General features: G+C 39.3%; 5 protein-coding genes and 1 non-coding gene across 7 annotated transcripts in view; 2 read left to right on the top strand and 4 right to left on the bottom strand.

Moving 5' to 3' along the window:
• Positions 1 to 3,329: 3,329 nt before the first annotated feature.
• Positions 3,330 to 6,973, top strand: LOC111454882 (probable protein phosphatase 2C 63). Its single transcript, XM_023096348.1, has 4 exons — positions 3,330 to 3,802; positions 5,007 to 5,380; positions 6,120 to 6,356; positions 6,439 to 6,973. The coding sequence occupies exons 1-4, from the start codon at positions 3,544 to 3,546 to the stop codon at positions 6,706 to 6,708; spliced, it is 1,140 nt and encodes a 379-aa protein (XP_022952116.1). The 5' UTR covers positions 3,330 to 3,543; the 3' UTR covers positions 6,709 to 6,973.
• A 1,299-nt stretch (positions 6,974 to 8,272) lies between these two features.
• LOC111455390 (pentatricopeptide repeat-containing protein At5g02860) lies at positions 8,273 to 11,208 on the bottom strand. The gene has a single exon (XM_023097030.1). It carries the CDS (start codon positions 11,138 to 11,140, stop codon positions 8,654 to 8,656), a length of 2,487 nt encoding a protein of 828 aa, XP_022952798.1. The 5' UTR covers positions 11,141 to 11,208; the 3' UTR covers positions 8,273 to 8,653.
• A 643-nt stretch (positions 11,209 to 11,851) lies between these two features.
• Positions 11,852 to 13,657, bottom strand: LOC111455244. Its single transcript, XM_023096840.1, has 2 exons — positions 13,281 to 13,657; positions 11,852 to 12,184 (listed from the first exon to the last, which is right to left on the bottom strand). Exons 1-2 carry the CDS (start codon positions 13,578 to 13,580, stop codon positions 12,068 to 12,070), a joined length of 417 nt encoding a protein of 138 aa, XP_022952608.1. The 5' UTR covers positions 13,581 to 13,657; the 3' UTR covers positions 11,852 to 12,067.
• Positions 13,658 to 14,683: 1,026 nt separating this feature from the next.
• On the top strand, positions 14,684 to 17,270 carry LOC111454858 (pentatricopeptide repeat-containing protein At1g08070, chloroplastic-like). Of its 2 annotated transcripts, XM_023096328.1 has the most exons (2): positions 14,684 to 15,510; positions 15,745 to 17,270. In XM_023096328.1, the coding sequence occupies exons 1-2, from the start codon at positions 14,857 to 14,859 to the stop codon at positions 16,672 to 16,674; spliced, it is 1,584 nt and encodes a 527-aa protein (XP_022952096.1). In that variant the 5' UTR covers positions 14,684 to 14,856; the 3' UTR covers positions 16,675 to 17,270. The 2 variants fall into 2 exon arrangements, with proteins under 2 accessions (XP_022952096.1, XP_022952095.1); XM_023096327.1 differs by having other exon boundaries at positions 14,684 to 17,268.
• A 168-nt stretch (positions 17,271 to 17,438) lies between these two features.
• On the bottom strand, positions 17,439 to 17,601 carry LOC111455634. The gene has a single exon (XR_002712616.1). It is a non-coding gene; the product is annotated as a U1 spliceosomal RNA (small nuclear RNA).
• Positions 17,602 to 17,974: 373 nt separating this feature from the next.
• The window catches only part of LOC111455113 (classical arabinogalactan protein 9-like), a 1,768-nt gene continuing 585 nt past the window's right edge, over positions 17,975 to 19,157 (bottom strand). The window contains exons 2-3 of the mRNA XM_023096653.1: positions 18,711 to 19,157; positions 17,975 to 18,216 (exon numbers count right to left, since the gene is read on the bottom strand). The exon at positions 18,711 to 19,157 is cut by the window's right edge and continues 10 nt beyond it. Of these exons, the coding sequence (XP_022952421.1) occupies positions 18,133 to 18,216; positions 18,711 to 19,157 (531 nt within the window). The 3' untranslated portion in view covers positions 17,975 to 18,132. The remainder of the gene's footprint in view (positions 18,217 to 18,710) is intronic.

Here is a 19,157-nt window from a genome sequence, read left to right as displayed (position 1 = left end):
TTGTCGTATTTATAGAATTAGACATGAAAATAGTGTCTGCACAACATTCTCGTACAACATGACTACGTTATTATTTGTCTTGAACTAACTTATAGAAGTAAAGACTCTCTGCACGAGCTAACCATGTTTTTTTATGATGTTTTGTTTTCACTCACATACCTAAAATTTTGAATTTACTCGATACATAATTTTTCTAAGCTTTAACATGCTTAATTTTATAATACACATTATTGGTATATATAGTAATTTTTAATTATTTAAGTATTTCTTAAAGATCATATCCTCATGACTACTTTCATGCTGATGTCTCTTTTACTCGAACGTTACAGATAATGACCTCAATTTCATAAATTTTAAACATTTATTTTATCTGGGTGAATGAATTAATAGTATATTAGATAAGCATAAAGCTAGAATGGTCGAGTTATTGGTCACAGGACCTGCACCGAGTTGGTGGCTTACTGGGCTTTTTCCTAGATAAAATCAGATCAATTCGCCTTCTTGTTATTCAAAAGTCGGTTGAATTGAGTAGGCTCCCGCCCCGTAGCGTCGAATGAAATAGGTAGTCGGGTTCTCTTTCGACAACCCTTTTGATATGATAGGCCCGGTGACCTCAATTCAGTGGAATTTTTTATTCACATTTTTTAAGTCAATTCAATCTCGTTTTAAGTCAAGCTCGGATAAACATGACTCGAACGTTTATGGTGAATTTGAAAATTTTTGAAGGCTAATTAGTTGCATGGCAGGAAAGTGAGGCGCCAATTGAGCAGCCTTGTAATGGCGTCCACAGGCCAACGAGCCACACATCAAAGAGAAGACGAGGCAGAGACCGAGCCACTGGCCTATAACTCACCCACTTGGGTGCCTCATTCTCGCACTCGAATTTACTACCCTCCGGGCCATGAGTGGGTCATGAAGGACATCCCTACAAATGCAGCTTCCTTCTCTCGACCCTACTGGTTTCGGGATTCCGATGGCGTCGATGACCTGAACCCCGACACCGTTTTCGGCAGCCGGGATTGACCCTTGGGGTCGGAAGAAGGCTAGCTGCCTATGGAACAATGAACAATGTGTTAAAGACTTGAGTTTCGAGTTTCGAGTTGAGTAAGGTTGTACAATGACCAAATTAGCCTTCTAATAATGTAAAGTTTAGTAGATGTATTTATGGGTAGATCGTAAATTACCATAATAAAGCGAATGAAATACTAATATAACAATCTATTCCCTCGTTGAATTTCATCCACGCTCGTGTTTTTTAGTTCAGTTTGTATTTTAAAAAAATATCAATGCGAATCTTTAGAAAGCTGGCTTCTCGAGAGATTGAGAGGTGCCTCTTCAGTCTTCACCGACACCGACAAGCTGGTCAATTGCTATTAGCACGTGCTTGAAATGCTATCTTAAAAATGTCTTCAACGTACAATCAAATTTGGTTTTGAATTATTAAAAATATGTTTATAAGATTTTGAACGGTTTTAACTATTTCAAAATCATTCTCGAACATGTGCTTACAGTGGTATCAATTCATTAATATACTATCAACCGCTTACAATTCGAGGTTTTTATCGATATAGTCCGAGGTTTTATGATAACAACCACACAACGATGAAAAAATAACTAAATTATAAGTTTAGTCTATGAATTTTTAAGTTTGTGTCTATTTAGTTCCTAAACTTTTAAAAATGTCTAAAAAGTCCCTAAACTTTTTAATTTATACCTAATTGATCCCTGCATTTTATTAATATCTATGAGCTCTCTCAATTTTCAATTTAAGAATTTATTGGCCATGAAATTAAAAATTGACCGATAAAATTGAATTAAATAATTTTTAAATTTCTAAAATTAAATTAAAAGTTTGATGATTAAACTCGTAATTTAACGAGAAAAGTTATTAGGGACTAAAATGATATTTTAAAATATATTTTTATTTTTTATATATCGATTTTATAATAGCTCAAGTCCACTGGTGGTAGATATTCTTCGTTTTTGCCAATTTTGTATTGTCGTTAGCCAGACACTGGGTCTTGAGCAGGACGTTGGGCTCGAAGGGGGTGAGGTGGATTGTGAGATTCCACAAGGATGTGAAAACTTCTCTCTAATGGACGGGTTTTAAAACCTTGAGCAGACCTCCGAAAGGAAAAGCTTAAAGAAAACAATATCTGTGAACGGTAGACTTGGGCTGTTACAATTCTTTTTCGTCTCGTAATATATTTAAGTTGATACCCGACACGAGATATGTTATTATGACTTTTCTTTTATCGTCGAGATATATTCTTTTATCAGTTAACTATGTTCGAATCGGACTGAGAATTAGATAGAAATAATATCTGTCTGGATATGATATTAAAATTACGATAAATACAAAAGGAAAAAACAGATAAGACCAAATTAATTATTTAAGTGAATTTTAGGAACTCAATCAAACATTTTAAACTTTTGTTGAAAATGGAAAATTTAGTCTTAATATTATTATTTAATAATTACTTTGTTTTAAGGTTATAAACTGCCATTCTCTATATTAATTATTATTTTAAAATAAATAAATAAATATATATATATATATATGACTACATCACTGACCTGAAGTCAAATACATGTGTCTTTGTCTAAGGTTGGTCGTGATTTTTTTTTCCATTCAAATCCATCGTCACGGTTAATTTCATCTTTAACTGATAGGTTCGTTGAATTTCGGTCATCAAACGTTCAAACAAAATTCAGCATTGATCATTTTGCTTTACCACTGAAACGCAAAGATAACACTTGTTTGATTTCGACTTCGAGGAAATCGTATAACAAACTTGTGGTCGAGAGTTGACTTTTAATAGTAAACTGTCTAGAACACGAAATGTATGTCATTTTAACAGCTAACGTATGCATCATTAAGAGTTCTGATGTCTTGTAATAAAATCAGTTAATCATCCTCCTTTGGTCAAAGAGGGACGAAATAAACGACGAAACGATTTAAAGTCCCGCCAAGTTAAGCATTCATAATTACTGTTACATATGTGTTTGCATACCCGAGAGTTATTAGCTAAGTTGTCGATACTCGAGGCAGATGAGGAAGATATTTGTCGGTTGTGTTACAGTTTCCGGTGGTTTTCTCGTTTTTTTTTTAATATAATTCTCTAACAAATTTTATTTACTTATGAAATGGTAATGACATGCTCGTAGTAACGGTATCGACGACAGGTTAGGTAAGATTATTGAGGTTATAATTAAAATATGAATTTAAATTTGAAAATGAAATTTTATATTATTTATAGATGGAAAGAGCAAAAGGAGGGTGGAAAAGTCAATAAATGATATTAAAAAGAGGACGAAGGGAAAAGGAAAGAAAATAAAGGGAAAAAAATGGACAGTTTATTTAGGCTTTTAAGAGTATGAAAATGGTTGCCGTTTCAGCGATGCTCTTCGGCTTTTCACACTTTCGCTCTCCTCTTTAACTTCACTCTGCCTCTTCTTCTCTCTCTCTCTATAAGGATTTTTCCCTCTGCGTTCGATTTTCCGGTCGTAAACGGAGTTTGATTTGTTTTTGATCGGAATATCATGATGTTGAGGTCGTGTTGTAGGCCGCTCGAGCGGTTTATTGGACGGTGGGCCGGCGATGGGCTGCTGTGGCAGTCGGAATTGAAGGCTCATGCTTCTGGTGATTATTCGATCGCTGTTGTGCAGGCTAATTCCTGTCTTGAGGATCAGAGTCAGGTGTTCACGTCTTCCTCTGCTACGTATGTTGGTGTTTATGATGGCCATGGCGGCCCTGAGGCTTCTCGCTTTGTGAATAAGCATCTTTTTCCTTATATGCACAGTGAGATTCTGTTTAAACCTCTTTTTGTGTATTTTGTTTATCTCTCTCTCTCTCTTTTTATTCTGTTTGTGTGAGATCACAAGTTGGTTAGAGAGGTAAACGATACATTTCTTATATAGGTGTGGAAACCTCTCCTAGTAGAACGCCACGTTGGTTAGAGAGGTCAACGAAACATTTCTTATATAGGGGTGGAAACCTCTCCTAGTAGAACGCCACGTTGGTTAGAGAGGTGAACGAAACATTTTTTATACAAATGTCAAAACCTCTCCTAGTAGAACGCCACGTTGGTTAGAGAGGTGAACGAAACATTTCTTATATAGATGTGGAAACCTCTCCTAGTAGAACGCCATGTTGGTTAGAGAGGTGAACGAAACATTTCTTATACAAGTGTCGAAACCTCTCCTAGTAGAACGCCATGTTGGTTAGAGAGGTGAACGAAACATTTCTTATACAAGTGTCAAAACCTCTCTTAGTAGAACGCCATGTTGGTTAGAAAGGTGAACGAAACATTTTTTATATAGGTGTGAAAACCTCTACTAGTAGAACTCACATTGGTTAGAGAGATGAACGAAACATTTCTTATATAGGTGTGAAAACCTCTACTAGTAAATGTGTTTTAAAACCGTGAGGCTGACGACGATACGTAACAAGCCGAAATAGACAATATTAGAGTTAGACATGGGTTTCGACTGTTACGAATGGTACCAGAGCTAGACATCGGACGATGTGCCAGCGAGGACGCTGGCCCCAAGGGGTGGATTGTGAGGTCTCACATCAGTTGGAGAGAGGAACGAAACATTTCTTGTAAGGGTATGGAACTCTCCCTAATGGATGTGTGGGTTGGATTGTGAGGTTCCACATCAGTTGGAAAGGGGAACGAAGTATTCCTTGTAAGGGTATAGAAACCTCTCTCTAGTAGAGGCATTGTAAGGTTCCACAGCAGTTGAAGAGAGGAACGAAGTATTCCTTGTAAGGGTGTAAAAACTTCTCTCTAGTAGACGCGTTTTAAAAATCTTAAGGGGAAGCTCGAATGGGAAAGTTCAAAGAGGACAATATCTGCTAGCGGTGACCTATGGCAGTAGGGTGCTTTTGGTAGATTTTAGGCTCTTTTTTCCTGGTTCTGAAAATGTGAGAAGGAGAAGAGGGGATTAAGAGAAACACTGGGAATTTTCATTTGAATTTACCTTTCAAGTTTTTGTTGTAGAGTTTGCTTCAGAACAAGGTGGGCTATCGGAGGATGTTATTAAGAAGGCATTCAATGCCACAGAAGAGGAGTTTCTGCGTTTGGTTAAGCGGGTTTTGCCTGCAAAGCCACAGATTGCTTCAGTTGGATCATGCTGTCTTGTAGGTGCAATTTCGAATACGAAGCTATACGTAGCGAATCTCGGGGATTCGAGAGCTGTGCTTGGCCGTAGAGTTTCAGAGAGTAAGAGAACTCCGGTAGTCGCAGAACGGTTGTCGACTGATCACAATGTTGGAGTAGATGAAGTTAGGAAAGAGGTTGTAGCACTTCATCCTGATGATTCCCATGTAGTTGTCTATACCCGTGGTGTTTGGAGGATCAAAGGCATAATTCAGGTAACTTTTGCATTCTTGAAGCTTATTAGTTACTGGATTTTGATAGAACAAATCTTGGTGCTTTCTTGCTGTTAATGAATTTGCCCTCTGTGTTAATAAAACTCTTGTTGAGTTCTATGATATCCAACACTGGTTGGAGAGAAGAACGAAACATCTTTTATAAGGGTGTGGAAATCTCTCCTTAGTAGCCGCGTTTTAAAAATCTTGAGGGAAAGCCTAAAAGGAACAATATTTGTTACCGGTGAGCTTGGGCCGTTTCAAATAGTATTAGAGCCAAACACCAGCCGATGTGCTAGCGAAAAAGCTAAGACACGAAGGGGGGTAGACACGAGGTGGTGTGCCAACAAGGATGCTAGGCCTCGAAGGGGATGGATCGAGGGGTCCCACATTGATTGGAGAAGGGAATGAGTTTCAGCGAGAACACTGAGCCCTAAAGGGGTGTATTGTGAGATCTCACGTGGGTTGAGGAAGGAAAACGAAACATGTTTTATAAGGTTGTGGAAACCACTCTCTAGTAGATGCAACCTTGAGGAGAACCCCAAAACGGGAAGTCCAAAGAGGACAATATCTGCTAGCAGTGGACTTGGGCCGTTACAAGTTCTCTATGAAACTGATAATTGTGACTTTGTAGCGAGAACTCTGCTTTTCTTTACGTTCAAAAAAGAAATTTGTCTTTAACTTCCTTGTTATCTTAGTTCTTAATTCTTTTGTACTGTTCTTATCCGTTTCGAAACTCTAGGTTTCAAGATCTATAGGTGACGTCTATCTAAAGAAACCCGAATTCAACCGGGATCCAATATTCCAACAATTCGGGAACCCCGTTCCATTGAAGCGAGCAGTAATGACTGCCGAACCTTCAATCCTAACTCGAGAGCTTAAACCTCAAGACCTATTCCTGATCTTTGCATCAGATGGCCTCTGGGAACAACTTACTGATGAGGCTGCTGTGGAGATAGTTTCCAAGAACCCAAGAGCAGTAAGTTACAGAGAACTCCCATTTATGTCATTTACAAAGCACAAACTCCAAACACATTCTAACATTTCTTTGACTCCTTCAGGGAATTGCAAAGAGATTAGTTCGTGCAGCCCTCCACGAGGCAGCAAGGAAACGGGAGATGAGATACACCGACTTAAAGAAGATCGAAAAGGGGATTCGGCGTCATTTCCACGACGACATCACTGTCATCGTCGTTTATCTCGACCACAACATAAGCTCACACACCCGTGGAGCTAAGAACGCTATTGCCGGGTACACTACTGCACCTGTTGATATTTTCTCTCTTAACTCAACCTATGAGGCAGAGGAAAAAGTTCACACAAAGATCTAAAGAATTGATTTTGAGAGGCAAAATTATAGAGATACACAGAAACAGAAGGGTTGTTAGGTAGAGGATGGGACAGGGTGGTTCATCAGTAAAAGAAACAGAGTTTGATTAAATGTATAGATAATTTTTTAAGTCACTGATTGCTGCTAATGGGAATCAGCTGGCTTTGATAACCTTTTTTCTTGGTTTCTGATTGGATCTTTTTTCCACCATTGACTTGCAAGAGGTTTATGAAATTCAATAATGGCAGGCACTTTTCCCCCTTTTACATTATATCTTTAGTTTTACATGCTTTCTTGGAAATTTTGAGTACTCCTAGGTGGGCATCGACATGCAACGATATCAATTGTGAGTTACGACGCTGATATCAACGATATCAGCGCGTCATGATGCTGATATCAACGATATCAATCGTGAGTCACGATGCTGATTTCGGTAGTCTTTCGATGCATGTTCCTAATGGATAGCCAAAAGCTTCAAGTGGTAGGATTTGGATTCAACGATATCAGGAGAAGATTTGAATCTCTAATAAAAAAAATGAGATTAGTTCAGTCAAATTGTGACATACCATTTGATCCAAGATCAAATAAGTCCAGAAGTTAATTATATACTTAAGCTAATTGATCCCAAACCTGCACAAGATTTGATCTAATTGTTAGAGAACTCACAAGACTCCAAAGACAGAAAACTTCAAAGTTCGAACACTTTGTAGATGATAAGGCTTCAAAAACCAAAATCTTCTTTGAAGACCTAAAAAAAATTCCAAGATAAATTGAAGTGTCGTCTAGAACATAAGACTTCAACATTTTGAACGATTCTCTAATAAGATTAACGAAGTGTCGATCAGAAGATCAACAATCCAGGTGCTAGTCGAAAGTTGTTCCTAAAAACTTAGTAAGCTAGGATAGACAAGCTACTCGAGTCATCATCCACCCTCAAGCCAAGTAATTGTGAGAAAGTGTGAGATCCTACATCGGTTAGGAAGGAGAACGAAACATCCTTTATAAGGGTGTGAAAAACTCTCCCTAAAGGACACATTTCAAAAACCTTGAAGGGAAGCCCGAAAGGAAAATCTCAAAGAGGACAATATCTGCTAGCAGTGGGCTTGGTCGTTATAAATGGTATCAAAGCTAGACACCGGGCGATGTGTCACCCGAAGTGGGTGGACATGAGGCAGTGTGCCAACAAGGACGCTGGGCCTCGAAGGGGGTGAGGGGAGCCCCACACCGATTGGAGAAGGGAACGAGTGTCAGCAAGGACGCTCGGCCTTGAAAGAGGATGGATTGTGAGATCCCACATCGGTTAGGGAGGAGAACGAAGCATTCTTTATAAGGGTGTGGAAACCTCTCCCTAGCAGACATGTTTTAAAAACCTTGAGGGAAAGTCCGAAAGGAAAAGCCCAAAAAGGACAATCTCTACTAGCGGTGGACCTGACCGTTACCGAAAGAATCAAAAGATCATACTTTAGAAATAGAGACTATACTACTACACCTATATAAAATCAACACAAAAATCAAGTTCACTTTCACGAACTAAATTTCTTTCAGAAGTCTCATGGGCAGAATTCTATCAAATCTAACTCGATCACCATTCACAATTTATCATTATTATCATCAATATTTTGAGACAGCTATAAACAGAGGAACCACACATGATTTAAGATATCGAATCTATCAACACAATCAACCAGACATGGTATCATCTGACAAGATATTAAGAGCTATGATTTTACTTACAGATGTTAACGCTGGTGCTTCCACACTTCTTTTATACAGAATATGGATATAATTATGCTGATCCCTCCACGATGAGCACCAAGTTTCCAATCTAGTGTAGCATCAGGTCTTCCTACGAAGCCATAGTTGACCTTCCGCACCCCGATTGAGCGGTTCGGTTCTTTCGGGTCTGAAGTAGGCATCTCCCACGATGCAAGCTGCATTGTTCATTGCTATGACCATTTCTTACTCAGACGCTCCTGCAACCTACATTCCTCTTCTTTAGTTATGTGTGGGTCGAGATTGCGAAGGTTGGAGACGAAACTACTTGCCTCGTCCCGACGATTTAGCTTACAGAACCAATCTACTAGAGAGTTGTATGTGTTCTGATTCGGCCTACATCCATTCTTGATCATATACCTCACCACGTCAATCGCATCTACAAACATGGAATCAGCTGCATAGCATGAAATGAAGGTATTATATGTAATTACATCAGGGACGATCCCGAAGTCCTTCATCTCTGCAAATATCCGCGAGGCCTCTTTCATTCGACCATTTCGGCAGTAGGCGAAAATAACGGTATTAAATGAAATGATATCGGGCTTCATTCCTTTACCAATAATTTCCCTTAGGACTTCCTCTGACTTCTCGAAATGCTCGGTACGACTGTACATGTACATTAAGCTATTGTATGTTGTTAAGCTTGGAGTGAAGCCACTGTCGTTTATGAAGTTCAAAATTTCGTTCGTCTTTGAAACCATCCTTCTCCTACCATAAATAGAAACCATAGCGTTTAGAGTCGTTATATCGGGCGAATAACCTTGTTTCCTTAATTCTAAGAAAGCACGTTCTGTCTCCGTCAAGAGATCGCTTTTACTATAAACCAAAACCAGTGTCTTCAAAAGCACAGCTTGAGGTTCAATGTCGCCGGAATAGATCTCCTCAGCAAGTGCAGACATCCGCTCGATCTCTTTGCCATTGGCATAAGCATGAAGTAAAGAACAGTACGTTAAATCATTCGGTTTACACCTACCACCCTTCATTTCAGCAAGAACTTTCTCCGCCTGCTCCCAAAGGCCTCCCCGAGCCAACGCTGCCAAAACAGCATTGTAAGTCGACAGATCAGGAGTCACCCCGGCATCCAACATTCTTCTATAGATAGTCATTGCTTGATCGAAAGAGCCACACCTGCTATAGGCACTCATGAGAGTGTTAAAAGTGTCCCTCTCAGCCACAAAACCTGCCCTCTTCATCTCTCTGAATACTCCTGAGACTTCAGAATCCATACCATTTTGTCCAAACACTGCCAAAAGTGTGTTCCAGGTAACAATATCAGGCACACATTCACATCTCTTAATTTCTTCGAAAACCTTCATCATCTCCTCGAAATTACCCCTGTTACCGTGCATCTTAATCAACGCATTGAACGTGCATATATTTGCTTGGCACCCCGAAGCTCTCATCTCCTCAAATACTCTCATCGCATAGTCATCCTTTCCCGTCTTCTCGAAACCAGACAACAATGTGGTGTAAGTAAAAACATCAGGCTTAATCCCCTTCTCCACCATCTGTGTTTTTAGCTCCATAGCTTCGTCTAACAAACCACCCCGTGCATAAGCCGATATCAACGAATTGTAAGTAACAATACTAGGCGCGAACCCCCCCGCTTCCATCTCCTTCAAAACCTCCATGGCTTCCTTTGGCCGCCGAGACTTCCCATACACATCTAACAACGCATTGTAAGTAACCTTATCAGGACTAAACCCAGCTGCTTTCATCTCCTCAAACACCTCTGCAGCTTCTTCATACAATGACCCCCGACGACAACTACTAATAAGCGTATTATACGTATACGAATCCGGGGCAATCCCGGAACTCTTCATACTATCGACAAGAGCAGCAATCTTACTCCAAGGCATTCCCATTTTCCCATAGACATTCAAGATAACATTATAAGTAATTAATGTTGGTCTACAACCTTCTTCTTCCAGTTTCTTAAACACCATCACAGCCTCTCTATACCTCCCATTGTTAGCATAAGCAGTTATCAAAGAAGTATAAGCATAAATATCTATATTAACTCCATCATTTCGAAGCTCATGAAGCAAAGAAGCAGCAGAAGAAGCCCGACCCTCTTTACCAAGTACACTAATAATCACAGCAATCACAGAGCTACTCAAAATGGAAGCAAAATCCTCTCTATTGCGAAAAAAATCAAACACACGCAAGGCCAATTCATTCTTCTTGTTAAACACTAACCCTTTGATTATCCCCAAAATGTCTAAGGAAACAGACTCGGAGGTGAAATTAAGTCCTTCGGGACTGGTTTCAAACAATTGAAGCAAAATTTCATTCAACGAGGAGGCATCGAATTCGGGGTTAAGTAAAGAATCGTGAATTCGCTGACCTTGAGTAGAGAGACGGTGGTGCGACCATGGCTTCCCGCGGTTCGGGTCGCGGGACCGGCCGATTCGGCCGCGGGATTTGAAAGTGGATTTGGGAAGATGTGGTCGAGGGGAAGAGGAGTCTTTGTGGGGAAGAAGTAGGTCTTGGAGAATAGGGGATATGTGGGATGATGACGATGAAGAAGAAGAAGAAGAGAGCGACGGCGGCGGCGGAGAAGAGTGTGAAGCAGGCTGGTGGTGGAAGACAGGGAAGAGGGGCTTGGAGGGCGGCGGATTGGGGAGGAGGAGGGGAAGAGCAACCTTGTCCGCCATTTTTGGCCACCGCAGAGCTTCGCGGGGTTGAGGATTTTGCAGTAGGGGTTTAACTGAAGTTGTGGTCTCTCTGGATTTGAAGATGAAGATATTTTATTTATTTTTTTTTTTTTTACAGCAATAAATTTTATAAAATTTTTATTTTCTACAATTTTTTTCCTAAAATTTGAATTTAATCTAAAAAAATATATATTTTTTCACATTAAAAAAAATTAAATATTTAAATATTTATTTCGGTCGATATTGTTAGCGTTTTTATTTTTTAAATTTAATTCTTATTATTATAATATTTTAATTTCATAATACTAATATTATAATATTTATTTCGGTCAATATTGTCCTTTTATGTGAAATATAATCGTTATACTAAATTTGAACAATCGAGAGTATTAGACTAAAATGAAATCGCAAGACCCAAACCATGGGAAGTCATGAAATTGCCGGACCCAAACCGTGGGAAGCCATGACTAAAATGAAATTGCGGGATTCGAATGAAATTTTAAAATTTGTAGAGTAACGACATTCGTTAAACTATATGGAGTACGTTTAGAAGCTCGTATTGTTTAGTTTAAGTAACGACATACCAATAGATAATACCATGTTTCACCACGAGAACGACAGCCACGGAGTGAGTGTCAAATTGACTAATTTTTATACGTCGAGGTACTCGAGACTAAGATAGGGCGAACCGAAGCAGAAAAAGCAGGCATGTAGAGTACAAAAGTAACACATTTTTACCCAAACTAAGGACTAACAAAGATTTGCATAGAACAATCCCTACATAAACATGTTCTTACAAAAGCTTCTTCTCTATCCAACTACTTAACAAAAAGAGGGCTATGAACTGCAGGATTCAGTGAGCAATAATACCTGAGCGACTCCCGAAACAAACGAACAAACAAAGTTCATCTTCCATTCTTCAAATCATCATAGAAAGTGGGAACTTATTAGCCCTGCAATCTCCAGAAACCCGACTTCGTCTTTCCCTCCGAATATTTTCTTCAGCTTCTCGTCGCATATTATGATTTTCTTGTCGCTGGGTTTCTGTAAGAATGAAGAAATTATTAGAAACAAAACAATGAATCGACTCGAGTTCAGGGTTCTGGGGTTCTATGCTTTGAACCCTTGATTTCTAGGGAGCTAACTACGTCCCAAATTAAATGATTTTCTAAGGAGCCAACTATGTCGCAAATTATGGCTTTCTTGTCGCTAGGTTTCTATAAGAATGAAGAAATTATCATAAACAAAACAACAAATCAACTCGACTTCGGGGTTTTGGGGTTCCGTGCTTTGAAACCCTGATTTCTAAGGAGCCTACTTTGCAAATTATGATTAAAGAATCACCTCGACATTGGAGTTATGGAGTTATGGGGGGGTTTCGTGCTTTGAACCCTTGATTTCCAAGGAGCTAACTATGTCGCAAATTATGATTTTTTTGTCACTAACTTTCTATAAGAATGAAGAAATAATCGAAACAAAACAACAAATCGACTCAACTTCAAGGTTGTGAGGTTCTATGCTTTCAACCCCTCATTTCTAAACCCTAAGCCCTAATTGCTAGCAGATATTGTCGGGTATGCTAGGAGGTAGTTTTCACAGCCTTATAAAAAATGTTTCATTCTCATCTTCAATCGTATCCACCCTCTTCGAGGACCAGCATCTACGATGGCACACCGCCCGGTATGACAACATCGGCTAGCAGTGGACTTAGGTGTACATCAACCTACAAAACCCTCGTTTCAGACCAAGACATTTTCAAGCCATGCCAATACATCTTACAGCCTCCTCAGAACCCAACAACTCTGTCTCCTAAACTTACGAACTTCACTAATAAAAAAGGTCACATCTAAAGCATCTTCAAAACAAATGATTTAAGAGTGGAAGAAACAAATGATTTAACTGTAAGAAAATTCTAAAGAACAAGATCCAATGTCTTGTTCTGGAAGGAGATGTTGGATTAATTTCAGCACAAGATATTTTTCATCCATGGCGATACATCAAACAACAGAACTCGAGAAAAAAAATACCATAAACTTGAAGGATTATTCTCCGAAAACTAGTAACATCAACAGATGAATGAAAGAACAACGACGAAAGAAAAAAGAAAAATGAAAAACAACAGAGAAAGGAGAGAGTCTACCTGAAGATTATGTTCTTTAATGTGAGTCCAAATGACCTTAAGGGCTTCGGTACGAGAAATCTCGGGAGCACCAACAAGCGCCTGCATCTCCGGCGAAATCCTCCGGGGCTTCATGATGCCACGGGGCTGCCGGGAGGAGGCAGTGGTCTGGTTGGAGGCGGATGCGAAGGTAATGGTGCGGGAGAAGCGCAAATTAGGCAGAGGAAGTTGATAGGGATGCTTGACGGAGGAGACGACAGCGGAGGCTCTGGCGACGAGGAGCGACGGTTCGCCGGAGACGAAGGTGGAGACGAAAGCCATGGCCGGAACTGACGACTGGTTGTGTGCACGTTCGAAAAATGGATAGAGCGAGGATGAAGCGGTGAGGCCGAGAAGCTCGAAAGTCGAAAGTCTGAACGCGCGTTAATCCATTCAGGTTCGCTGGAATTACAACAATGCCATTATTGGGCTCTGGGCCTATTCTAGTAAATGGGCCGGCCCAATTTCTGGTCAAAGTAGGCCGGCCTACTTATATGGATATTTTAGGGATTTCCTTATTTAATATTTCGGCTCAAATGGCAAATTTGGGGATTAAACCTATAAATAATATTTAGTAAATTTCTAAAGAGTAAAAAAATAATTATGAAGTTCGTAAAACCCGAAACACGAACAGAATATTTTTTACAAACCCGAAATTATGTCTAGTGAACTCAAAACTCGATCCGAATATTATTTTATTTCAGAAAATTCACCTAACCCAACTCGAAACACTAACTCAACCCAACCCAACCCCTATAATTTGGGTTGGGTCGGTTCGAGTTGTCGGGTTCAATATACTCCCCTATATAACAGTGAAGGGTCCGACCTCTTAATTGAACTTAAAAAAATTAAATTACGAGTTTAGTTCATAAAAATTTAGACTTATGTCTAATATATTTATGAATTTTTTAAAAGATGTTAAATTTTCAATTTTTATTCCATAAGTTACCGAATATTTAATATGTCCATAAATTTTAGATTTTGTGTCGAATAAATCCTTAAATTTTTAACTTAGGTCTTTAATATATTTATTTTAAGCCTATTTTAGATTTTTTTAATATTATATATAAAATTAGAATTTTAAGAATTTATAAAAATACCCTTTAATTTGATGTCCAATAAATTAATTAATTTAAAAAATATTAAATAATTTAGGAACTTAATTCAAATTAAATGAAAATAAAATAAATATGTCTATATAATTGGATAAAAATATTTTTTTTAATAAATAATAAATTTGGTTAATGGGAGAACTCATAAATAACTCAATTAATAAAATTTTCACTTAACTCAAAATTTTTTTTAAAAAAATCCAAAACGCACCGTTTTAGTGTTCCACAAATTTTGGAAATTACATTTATTTTTATTTAAACATTGTTCTGGCAATTACCCTCGCGCCGGTTGTAGAAGAAAGTTCTTCGGTCGGCTTTAGCCTCGCCGGGATTCTGGATTTCTTCCAGTAAAGATCTGCGTGTGCTTCTCCTTCTGTTCTTTGTTTAGTGGATGAATTTCATGATCGGGAAGTGTTCGATGATGTGTCTCAGAAGCCAAAGCGCAAATGGTTAATGGCAAATCTTATGCTATGCGCTCTTCGTGTATAAATCTTGAGTTCATCAATCTCTCCGACCTCCTCCAAGGCCGGATTAACAGTTCCCGCCTCCGTCAAATTCACGGCCGCGTCTTTCGTCTGCTGAAGCATCAGGACAATCTAATCGCAACTCGACTTATCGGCCACTACCCATATTCTGTTGGAATCAGAGTCTTCAATCAACTCCTACGGCCGAACATATTTCCTTGCAACGCGATTATCAGAGTACTTGCTGAATCGAATTGTTCGTTTCTTGCCTTTTCCATCTTCAAATCTTTGAAGCGGCTTTCACTTTCCCCTAATGATTTCACTTTTTCTTTCCTTCTCAAGGCGTTTCACCGTTCCAGCCATTCTCCTAATGTGAAACAAGTTCATACTCATGTCATGAAAATGGGTTATTTGGGTGATTCTTTTATCTCCAATGCTCTTCTTGGAGTCTACGCGAGAGGTTTGAAGGATATGGGTTCTGCACATAACATGTTCGACGAAATGTCTGAGAGAGAAATGGCTTGTTGTTGGACTTCTTTGATTGCTGGCTATGCTCATATGGGTCTTGCTGAAAAGGCTCTGCTGCTTTTTGTGATGATGATCAAAGAGAATATCCAGCCCGAGGATGACACCATGGTTAGTGTTCTATCTGCTTGTTCTAAGCTTCAAATTGCTGAAATTGAAAAATGGGTTGCAGAATTAACACAATTGGTTAATGAATTTGATTCCTGTTGTGATTCAATCAATATTGTTCTTGTTTATCTATATGGGAAGTGGGGGAAGATTGAAAAGAGTGAAGAAAAGTTCAATGAAATTGTTGATAAGAGAAGTGCTATTGTCTGGAATTCAATGATAAATGCATATTTTCAAAACGGTTGCCCTGTGGAGGCCTTGACCCTTTTCCGTCTAATGCTTGAGAATCCCCATTGCAAACCCAACCATGTCACAATGGTTACCGTCCTTTCGGCTTGCGCTCAAATTGGAGATTTGCAGCTCGGTCGTCGGGTTCATGAAGCTCTCGAACACGGCGGGCGCAGAGGTATCATTGCATCAAACAAAATGTTGGCCACTGCATTGATTGATATGTATTGTAAAAGTGGGAGTTTGGAGAAGGCAAAACAAGTTTTTCATGAACTAATCTGCAAAGATGTAATCTCCTTCAATGCCATGATCATGGGCCTTGCAGTAAACGGCAAAGCCGATGAGGCATTGAAGCTTTTCTCCCAAATGCAAGAGTCTGATATAAAACCAACCACTGGAACATTCATTGGCTTACTATCTGCTTGTAGCCATTCGGGGTTTCTCGAACAAGGACGTCAAATTTTCATTCAAATGGCTACCCGCTACTCAACGTCGCCTAGTCTAGACCACTATGCTTGTTACATTGATCTCCTTGCTCGAGCGGGCTGCGTCGAGGACGCTCTTGAAGTTGTTTCAACCATGCCTTTTGAACCTAATAACTTTGTTTGGAGTTCTCTGCTGAGAGGCTGCCTGCTTCATTCGAGATTCGAGTTGGCACGATATGTTTCGAAAAAGCTTGTTGAAGTAGATCCCGAAAGCTCTGCTGGGTATGTAATGCAGGCGAATTCATTTGCCACTGATCTTCAATGGGATGATGTCTCGGCTTTGAGATGGTTTATGAGAGAAAAGGGTGTTCATAAGCAGCCAGGGCGGAGTTGGATCAGTATAGATGGGACTGTGCATGAATTCTTCTCGGCAACCAAATCACATCCTTGTGTGGATCTGTTATACAGTACGTTGAGTGAGCTTGAAAGGCAAATGAAGCTGGTAATCCCATAGAAGAAACCTCACAAGGTATTGAATGCGTTTATTTAGCAATCATTTTACCCCTACTTATATTTGTAGAGATTGGTTCTCCACGAAATTTTTTTCCCATATGTATATGGGAATTTTGTGGGCTCTAAGAGCGGACATGGGATGAGGAATATAATCTTTGTTCCTATCCCCGTTTAACTAATAGGGAGAAAATATCTTCACTCCTTCCATCATTCTCCATTTAAACGGGGATTCATCATCCTATAATTATTGATAAGCATTGATCAGGTCTAACGGGATAGTATCTCATATCTGATACTCTCTCCACAAATCTCGAGCTTCAAAAATTTATTTTCTAGTCCTCAATGTCATCTTCAAAACTCCTAGATTTGTGACAATGTCATCTTCAAAACTCCTAGATTTGTGATTTTCATTTTGATCCAAATTTCTCAAACTAAATAACACGAGAACAGAACTCTGTGCATGCATCTATAGTATGAGAACAGAACTCTGTGCATGCATCTATAATATTGCTGGACAAATCGGACATAACATAGACATTTTGTGTCACATGTCACAAAATATGTATAATAGTACCAAATAAAAGGGAAATGAGTACCAAACAAAAAACCAAAACTATAAAATTGTTTACAATGAAACAAAGATTTTAAAGTTTTTTTGGAACAAAATGGCCATACAAGATTTGAAGGTATAAATCCATTTAAAAGAACGTAAATTTATTATGAACACGGATATAACTTTAAAGAATGTATTTGGACTGCAAATTGACAGGGGCCGCGCGAACGCAGGCCCCCACTACCACAAATAACGACGTAGGTTCCGCCACTTTGGGCAGACCTTAGACGGGCACCCCTTCCACAGTGCAATGGAGGTCACCAATCTAGGCCATGAGCCTTCATGATCGCCCATTGACCCCGTCCAGGTAAGTATGTTACAACGTACCTCTCCCATCATATTTATAGGCCCCGCATACAGCCACCTCCTCACACTTTCTCGATGTGGGACAAATACAACCAAATTTAGCTGCTCTCCTTCCCCTCTTGGCAAGGAAAAACGTCCTATTCTCAATTCTTCACCCAAATTTTTTACCTCAATTCTTTAACCATTAACATTGGGTTAAATAGTCAAAATTTACGAGAATATGATCGTAAAAACTAGTTCTACCATTCAAATTTTCTAATATTATCTAAACCGAGACACTTCTAAAACACTTTTCAACATAACATTTCAGATACACGCATTGAATTATTCAAACTCATAACTTTAAAACGTTCTGACATTTTTAAACTAAGTCAAAAGAACAGAACCGAAGCAAATGGGTATTTATATATATGGAGATCAAAAGTCCCAAACAAGAAATGGGCTAATAATAATAATAATCAAAATGAAATGAAATAAGGAACAGGCAAAATGAAGAATAATGAAAACCCAACATAGACAGCATAGAAAAAAGGAAGAAATCTAAGCCATCATCAATACATATCCCATTCCAATCAACATGCTCCCCACCATTGTCTCCTTTCTCCAACTTTTCTCCACTCCACTCTGCAAATAATAATAATAATGTCCATCAACCCGACATGTCGTGTTAGCATTTTCGTGAATGTGTTCGATGATAATGATTAACCAAAAACGTAATGTGAAATGCAAGAAGATCTAGAAGTTTTCGTTCATGCTCGTGTTATAAAAGTTTACGGGTTTTAAAGGGTGTGTAATAAATTTCTAAACTTTTAATTTCGTGTGTATTAATTAGCTTTCGAGTAGATTTCTAAATGATTTTAAAATAAATTTTATATGTAATAGGACCGTAAAATTTTAATTTACACGAGATCTAAGATCGAAGGTCTTAACTCTTGATTTTGTGTATGATAATTTTAAATTTTAAAAAAAATGTAAAAATTGAGTTACATTTTTTTTATGAATGTAAAAAAAATTATTTGAAAAGGTAGAATTATTAGTTTAATAACATCAAAATTTAAACTTTAAAATTTTAGTAGAAGATTAATGTATGATCAATCGAAGTATATAATGAAGCTTACATTGTCGTTCTGAGATGGGGTAGGAGATTCTGGGCCCGCGGGTCCTGGACCCTCCGCCGACGGCATCGGCGGGCTCGAAACTGGGGCCGGACCCGGAGCCGCCTTCAACTTCTTCTTACTGGGTGCAGGAGCCGGAACCGCCGCTGGTGGTGATGCCAGTGGTGCAGGAGGTGGAGTGGCTGGTGGTGGGGTTGCAGGTGGTGGGGTTGCCGGTGGTGGGGATGCTGGAGGAGGAGTGGCCGGCGGTGGGGATGCCGGAGGAGGAGTGGCTGGTGGTGGGGAAGCTGGAGGTGGGGAAGCTGGAGGAGGGGTGGCCGGTGGTGGGGATGCCGGAGGAGGAGTGGCTGGAGGTGGGGAAGCCGGAGGGGGAGTGGCAGGAGGAGTGGCAGGTGGGGGAGCTGATACTGGAGGAGGAGTGGCGGGAGGAGGGGCGGTGGTGGTGGTGGG

Source organism: Cucurbita moschata, unplaced genomic scaffold (genome assembly GCF_002738365.1).
Source record: "Cucurbita moschata cultivar Rifu unplaced genomic scaffold, Cmos_1.0 Cmo_Scf00017, whole genome shotgun sequence".
NCBI lineage: Eukaryota > Viridiplantae > Streptophyta > Magnoliopsida > Cucurbitales > Cucurbitaceae > Cucurbita > Cucurbita moschata.
Note: the sequence above shows the minus strand (reverse complement) of the source record. Positions and strands in the feature narration are given on the sequence as shown.